The following is a 7,969-nucleotide window of genomic DNA, read 5'->3' as shown; positions in this document are numbered from 1 at the left end:
TGCTAGGGATGAACCTGGAACTGTGCCTTCTTTTTTAGAGGATGGAGAAAAATCACTGTCAAAGGTGAAAAAAAGGGCCCGTGTTTGTCTGTCAGATGACGAAGATGAAACTATCGATGAAAACCATTCGTTTGTCGAAGAAGAGGAAATGCATGAAGAGGAACGAGAATTTAGAGGTCTGACTGAGTTTTTTGAAGACGAGGCTGAACTGTCCGGTTCCGAACTTGGCAGCGGTGACGAACGAGAAGACGAAATGGATGACTGGGAGGAGGAGGAAGGCGATAAGGAGGATATTGATGAAAACGAAGTTCGTGAGCAAGTTGGAAGAGCCCATATGAAGACAATGCTTGATCAAGACCAGCGTGAAGTTTGACTTTTTTAAGAGCTTTTTCTCGAAGATGGAGATTTGCATTCTGATGGCGGTGGAAGGCAAAAACAATTTCGGTGGAAACAGGCTGATGGTGAAAATACTGAGGGAGACGGTGCCCGTCCAAAAAAATCAAGAAGATGAAGAAGATGAAGCTGCTGAAGAACAGGATGATCTCACATGGAGAAAAATTCACAGTGATAGAGAAAAATGGCTCCTGCAACAAAAGTCGCAACAGGTGATCGTCCAACGACGTAAAATGTTTTCAGTTTACTAATCAACCATTTTTGCCGCCAAACATTTGGTGTACAGGAAACGAATAAAGAAGTGCCATTGGTTATGAGCCGGCAAACTAAAATGGTGAAAATCAACACTGCTTCCAAAACCATTAATCAAATTACAGAAGGCGATTCCTCCGCTGCTACTGCCAACGCCAAGCAGTCAACGCATTCTAAGGCGAACATTGTGACCACTGTAGGTTACTTTTACAAAGTGCTTAACACATTGTAGAGATCAGCGCTTATATACTTTCCTACTTTTCATTTTATAGGTGAGATGCGGATCTTTTTTACGCAGAAGTGAAAAAGATTTATCAGAAATTGCATCGTTGATGAAATCCGTGTTACCTGTTCAGGCACCAAGGGTCGGTTCCAATTTTGTATTTGCATCCATTACTCCGGAGAGGCCAGTCGCCGAGCAAAATAGGAAACATAAACAAGATGTAATACCAAAACTTAATCTGTTGTGTTCTTTTGCTTCCGATGGTATTTATTTTTATTTTTTTCAGAGTTCTAAATGCGATTCATCCAAGCAAAATCCAGCACCAGCCAAGAAAGCTAAAATGCCTCTAAGTGCAAAACTAATTTAACATTTAGTTCAATTAGTTAGTTTCTCCATATCTATTTAATAAAAAAATAATTTAGTTGTGCCTTTCAAAAGTGTCAACGACAGTGTTGACTGTATGGGGCAGATACGTTGTGTATCGATTCGATTCGGCGATCGATATGGGTATGCTATGCCCGAGATACAGCGGCTATTTTATAACATGTATCCCTTACACATCCACCCCACACATCCAATAATCGTACACAGAACCTTTAAATACCTTGATTCCAGATCCGAAAACATCATGCTGCAAGTTTTGCAACAATTCCGCAGTTTTTATTTTTTTTTTATTACTTTTCTATTTTACGGGTAAGTTTTAATTTATGAGCTGTATACACGTATTGTTTGTACACATCAATCAATTTTTCTAGTGCATAAAAAATTTTTGCATTACATTATACGAACTAAATAGGTCCCGTGCACGTCGCTAGCCGGACCACGTCGATAACATTTTCCGTTTTTTTTTATCGAATTCCCAAATTTTTTGATTTACTTATGAATTGATCGTATGCGTTATTGAATTTCTCGTAATGTTCATTTATGACATTGCTACTTTTTTTCGAAAATTATTCGTAAATTAGAATTTACACGGAAACTGCAAGGCTTTGTTATAATGATGTTTTCGGATTGAAAACGTTCCGCGACACGCTTTGCCGTTGGCAACTTCCATGGTGATTTCCACAAGATACCACCCCATGTTCCAAATACATGAAATACCAGGTCCCCAATAGATTAACTGTAGTGTTGCTATCGTCTATCGTAATCCTTATCCCTGTTACGTTCGTAACGAGTATGCTGGGATTTTTCCTAGAAAAGAGGCAATTAAGTAGTTCAATGAAATAGTTATATTTTGTCCCTGCACTTGGGATTCGCACAGTTACGCAAAAAAAAGGGAGCACGCAAATAAGGAATGGAAAATAATCCGCGAGGGGAAGCCAGCGTTAAGCAAAGCGCCCTCCTATGGTCCTGTCGCTCAGACGGTTTACCCTCTACTGCCTCTTACAACAGGTAGACAAAGGCGTCTGGCTAATTGACCCGCCATCTGGCAGAGACCAACACATAATTAGGGATGGGGATATTGGCGGGAGATACCATTGTAACGTTCGGCCCTTCCTGACTCGTTTATTCTTAAGATTACAGTTAAACACACGTGCTAAGAACAACGAAATCACAAAACAAAACAAAACAAAAACGAAGTAAATTCAACATGAATATAAATTTTCCTTAAAAACTAACCCCGCTTCATACCAAAAAAAAAAAAAAAATTAAAAAAAGAAAAACAAAACAAAATTCATCTAATACCTTTCCCTTGGCCTGCGACTTAATAATAATAATAAAAAAAAAAAATGCAAGGAGACGAAAGAGAAGGAAGATCGTGTTTAATACTGGTCAGTGAAGTCCTTCATCCATACTGGCCGTCTTGATTTGCGACCGGCTCTTGATGTTGTTGTCCTCTCTTCTTTTTCTCTCTCATGTTCTCTTCTTTCTTCTTCTTCGTTTTCTCTTTCATGAACATCAGCTATCTCTCTTAGTTGTTCTTCGTCTGGTTCGTCTATCCTGTCTTCTATTCCTTGCTCGTTTTCATCCCACTCGTCGTCAACTCTACCATTGAAACGACGAATTTGGCATACGGGGGCATGAAAACGCCGGAACGAATTTTTTTTCTTACAGCGGGCAGGTCTTCTACTAAAAAGGTCGTAGCCGATACTTTTTTGACGACTTGAAACGGGCCGGTAAATTTGGGAAGGGGGCCGTTCACAAAATACGTAACGCATTTTTGGTCAAATTTTGACTCCCCCCTCCCCCCTTGTAACGGTCCGTAACAAAGTTTACTACCCCCCCTCCTAAAAATACGTAATAAATGTTCAAACCCCCCCTCCAAAACCAGAATCATATAATTAAGAGAAAATGATTGCAATGGAGAAAATACCATTTAGCAGACAACAGTTGTCATGACAACAACAAAAAAAGAAGCTAAACAACATTATTTTTTTTCTTTTTCTGCAGAAATTAAAAGTTCCACGAAATAATGGTTCTGGTACGTAACATTTTATGAAACCCCCCTCCCCCCCTTGTAACAATGCGTAACAAAACCAACGACCCCTCCCCCCCCTTCGCGCTACGTATTTTGTGAATGATCCCAAGGAACTTCTTTGTTAGGCCTTTCTTACGTGGCCGGCGACGGACGAGGACTAGGTCACCGGGGAGAAGTTCGAACTGAATTCTCCTGCGTTTGTCGACTCGTTCCTTCACGGCTCGTTGTTTCTTTAAAATTCTCAGTCGTGCGGCTTCTCTTAATTTATGAACCCGTGATAGGAAATCAACGTGGATCTCTTGCTCTTCAGCTGGCCATGGAAAAAGACGTTCGACGGGCAAGACTGGTTGGCGACCGTTCACCAGCTCGAAAGGTGTGATCTCGGTAGTTGATTGACGCGCAGTATTGATTGCGTAAGCTGCTGCCGCCAGGTGCTTATCCCAGTCATTGTGCTGTGCGTTGATGAAGGCACAAAGCGCAAGTGTTAAAGTCCGGTTAACGCGTTCCACCAGGCCGTTTGTTTCTGGATGTTCGGCTGTTGCTTGAATATGCTGAATTCCCCACTTTCTTATCCATTCCTCAAATAGTTCAGATGTAAAACATGATCCCTGATCGGAAATTATCCTTTGTGGTGTTCCGTGCCGGTATAGTATGTTCGATTCTAAGAAGATTGTCACAAATTTGGTTGATGTGTCCGGAACAGAAGCCATTTCAACCCATTTGGTTAAGTAATCGATGCAAACTATGACGTGACGATGGCCACTCGGCGTTTCTTTGAAGGGTCCAAGATGGTCGACGCCAATTAGCTGGAAAGGAGATGATGGAGGCTCGATAGGTTGAAGTTTGCCGACTGGAAGACCAACAGAGTGTTTGTGTTTTAAACAAAAGATACATGAATTTACAAAATTTTGGACACTCTTTCCCAGTCGCGGCCACCAAAACCTACTTTTAATTCTAAATAAAGTTTTCTCTACTCCCTCTCCCTGGTGCCCGGATGAGGGAAAATCATGACAAGATTCAAGGACTTTGCGACGTAGGATGGAGGGAACAGCTAAAAGAAATTTTCTACCCGAATGACTATTTTTTTTATACAAGACTTTACCCCGAATAACAAACCGTTGAGACATATTGTTTTGAATTGGGGAACTCAAGGAAACGAAAATTGGTCGGAGTTGGCCGTCTTGTTGTTGCAAGAGGGCGACCTCATTGGATGCTAAGCCAGTTTCAGGCATATTTACGGCAATACAGCATGTTTCCTCTGTCTGAGAATCGTTGGTTTCGACAATCGTCTCCGCCGGATTCCGAGACAGGGCGTCTGCTACTTGGTTGTCTACGCCTTTGACATGCTCAATGGTAAAATCAAATTCTTGGAGATCAAGCACCCACCTGAAAAATTTGCCCTTCAACTCTTTTTTTCCCATCATCCATTTTACAGAAGAACTATCCGTTTTCACAATGAAATGTCGACCATAAATGTAAGTGCGGAATTTCTTTAATGCCCAGACAGCTGCCAAACACTCCAGCTCGTTTGCGTGATAGCGCGTTTCTGCATCACTCAGCTTCCGGCTAATAAAAGAGGGCCGATGCCCCTCACCAGCATCTTGTGACAATACTGCCCCGAGCCCGATTTGACTTGCGTCTGTCTGGATGGTGACTTCCCGAACGTCATCGAAATGAGCCAGAACAGGAGCTGAGGTCAAGCACTCGACGATCCTGTTCTTTGCGCATTCTTGACGCTCGGTCCATCTCCATCCAGCATTCTTCTTCAAAAGTAAGTGTAAGGGGTGCGCAAGGGATGCAAAGTCTGGTATGAAACGCCGATAATATGAAGCGAGACCTAAAAACCCACGTAAGGACTTCAGATTAGTTACCGGCATTGTCGTTAGGGCTCGAACTTTTTCACTCTCTGGGCGAATACCTTCCGCATCAACTACGTGTCCTAAATGCGACACCATGGTTGAGCCAAAAACACATTTATCGACGTTCAGAGTCAAATTTGCTTGTTCTAGGGCTGTTAGAACCAGCTCTTAGCGTCTCCCTCAGTATTTTCACCATCAGCCTGTTTCCACCGAAATTGTCTTTGCCTTCCACCGCCATCAGAATGCAAATCTCCATCTTCGAGAAAAAGCTCTTGAAAAAGTCGAACTTCACGCTGGTCTTGATCAAGCATTGTCTTCATATGGGCTCTTCCAACTTGCTCACCAACTTCGTTTTCATCAATATCCTCCTTATCGCCTTCCTCCTCCTCCCAGTCATCCATTTCGTCTTCTCGTTCGTCACCGCTGCCAAGTTCGGAACCGGACAGTTCAGCCTCGTCTTCAAAAAACTCAGTCAGACCTCTAAATTCTCGTTCCTCTTCATGCATTTCCTCTTCTTCGACAAACGAATGGTTTTCATCGATAGTTTCATCTTCGTCATCTGACAGACAAACACGGGCCCTTTTTTCACCTTTGACAGGGATTTTTCTCCATCCTCTAAAAAGGAAGGCACAGTTCCAGGTTCATCAGCGTCATTTTCAGAAACGAATTTTGGGAGAGCACTACTGGAGCCATCTTCCTCGTCATCCTCATCAGCCATTGGAATTATTCTTGCGAACGGCTTAACTTCTTCATCAGATTCGTCATCTGCATTTTCAGTTAAACTACTTATTTGCGTGTCTCTTCCAGAAAGTGAATCTACATGGTAAAATAAGTTAGCTAAGCATACAACGAAAAAACAAATCTTCGACACAACTTACCAGGGAATTTTCCCGAGCAGAGGGCCAATAGTTCTTCGACGTTTGAGGTTTCATTGTTTTGTGTGCACTTCAACTTAGGAATAATATCTTCTTCTTCAGCACTATCACTCACGTCCAGGTTTGGAGTGAGATCCTCAAATGAACTAGAACATCCGATTCCCTGAAACATTAAAATTGCATTACAAAATGAAATTAACGCGCCAATTAAGATATTTACTTTCAAACTAGGCTTCACATCCGATCTTAGGGTAGATGTACTTTGATCTAAACAAGAATCCAGCTTTTTTGCAGCTAGTTCAAAGTTGAGCGGAGGTTCAAAACCATTACTTTGATCGTCAGACTGGTTAGATGTTTGTACTGCTGATTTACTTTTGACTTCTTGATTTTCTTCGTAACCAAGAGAATCTTCTTGGTCTTGATCTTCGGGATCTTGGTCACTGTCTTCAGTCTCTTCCTCAACAAATGTAATTTTCTTCTTTTTCCCTTTTTTAGTGCGCTCAAAGTCGTACTGCCAAGAATCTGGGCAGGGAACTGCAGCGTAACGGTCTGCCTATCCGGTATTTGCTGAATAGTCCATTCATCTTCTACACTACTTCTATGCACATCACAATTACTTAGCGATGGGTTATCTTGAGGTTCAACCGCTACAATCTCTGACGATACGATACTTTCAAGCGTTTCTTCCAGCGAAGTGGGTTGGTTGGTGACTACGGTGAAGACCGGATCTTTATGTCTGGAGATTTCCGGTTCAACAATGGTTTCAGTAACATTGGTGTTTGAATTCAGAATAGCCATTTTTGATCCACAATGAGTTTTACTTTTGTTGCTGTACATCTTATGACTGTTTGAGAATTTTTCTGGAAGCTTTTCTTCATACTGGAAGGGATCTTCATTGGAGCTTGAAATATTGGGTTCTCGTAAAATTAGTTCTCCACTATTTACTACACGAACATCGGCAGAAGTTGCAAAGGGAGATTTATCCTCTGAAATGTTTGTGGGATCTTTAGTAGTTTTTGGTTCACTTGCAATGGCTTCTTCAAATATTATTTCCACTTCTGCCTCACTACTTCCATTTCTTCCACAGTCTACTGAATTCTGTAGATGATCAGGCACGAAAATATCAAATTCTTTGAGAATACTTAAAATTCTGTCTTTGCTTTTGACTGAACACAGCAGCTTCCCAGAATAGATGTACTCAAGAACACAAAACAGTTCTTCAAAGCTCAGATCAATTGAGATGCAGACATCTAGGTCTAACTCACAATCAGGTAACAGGATGGAAAAGAACCGGCTGGCAGCAGCAAGAACACCTGTGTAAAATATTTTATGAAATCATTTCAAGAAATACAGCATTTTCTAAAATTTTGAACCTCATCCAATCATACTTCTGTTAGCACGGAGCTTGTTTTGTAAGCTGTGTTGTTCATTATTGTCATCTGGAGACTGGCAAAAAAATGTAACATCCTGAAACATAAAAAAATTCAGAGAATCAACGAGACAGACTAAAGAGGAAATTGGCAAAATAAGGTGGTGTATATAATACACACAGCACACAAAGCTTGCAAAATCTCATTGTTTAAAAATAATGGAAAATCTAATTGTTGAGAAACAGCCATAATCATGTCTTACAGTGAATTGTTCTTTTTTCCTTCCATCCATCCATCAACAAGAAATGATGCAGACATACTCCATGGTTAATTCCTACAATCTTAACTGGACCTTCACTACTCATTGTTTTTTTTTCCTTTTAGATACCATTCCCATCCCGCAAAAGTGGCCTTTGTGAAAACGAAGAACACGCTAATAAAAAAAATCTTTATGTTCAAATATAGCGTTTTTTTTTCACAACCCAAACAGTTTCCACTAGCCACTACTAGAAGAGGTGAGGGGATAAGGATAACGATAGACGATAGCAACACTACAGTTAATCTATTGGGGACCCGGT

The 7,969-nt window shown here is 41.1% G+C and overlaps 2 protein-coding genes across 2 annotated transcripts; both read right to left on the bottom strand.

The window, feature by feature from the left end:
- Window positions 1-1,999: 1,999 nt before the first annotated feature.
- On the bottom strand, window positions 2,000-5,547 carry LOC123469863. Its single transcript, XM_045169207.1, has 4 exons — window positions 5,340-5,547; window positions 4,390-5,226; window positions 3,560-4,137; window positions 2,000-2,059 (listed from the first exon to the last, which is right to left on the bottom strand). Exons 1-4 carry the CDS (start codon window positions 5,545-5,547, stop codon window positions 2,000-2,002), a joined length of 1,683 nt encoding a protein of 560 aa, XP_045025142.1.
- Window positions 4,994-7,756, bottom strand: LOC123469862. The gene is made up of 6 exons (XM_045169206.1): window positions 7,712-7,756; window positions 7,410-7,488; window positions 6,628-7,334; window positions 6,242-6,574; window positions 6,025-6,184; window positions 4,994-5,962 (listed from the first exon to the last, which is right to left on the bottom strand). Exons 1-6 carry the CDS (start codon window positions 7,754-7,756, stop codon window positions 5,619-5,621), a joined length of 1,668 nt encoding a protein of 555 aa, XP_045025141.1. The 3' UTR covers window positions 4,994-5,618.
- Window positions 7,757-7,969: the final 213 nt, after the last annotated feature.

This window comes from Daphnia magna, linkage group LG2 (assembly GCF_020631705.1).
Source record: "Daphnia magna isolate NIES linkage group LG2, ASM2063170v1.1, whole genome shotgun sequence".
NCBI classification, from domain to species: Eukaryota; Metazoa; Arthropoda; class Branchiopoda; order Diplostraca; family Daphniidae; genus Daphnia; species Daphnia magna.
Note: the sequence above shows the minus strand (reverse complement) of the source record. Positions and strands in the feature narration are given on the sequence as shown.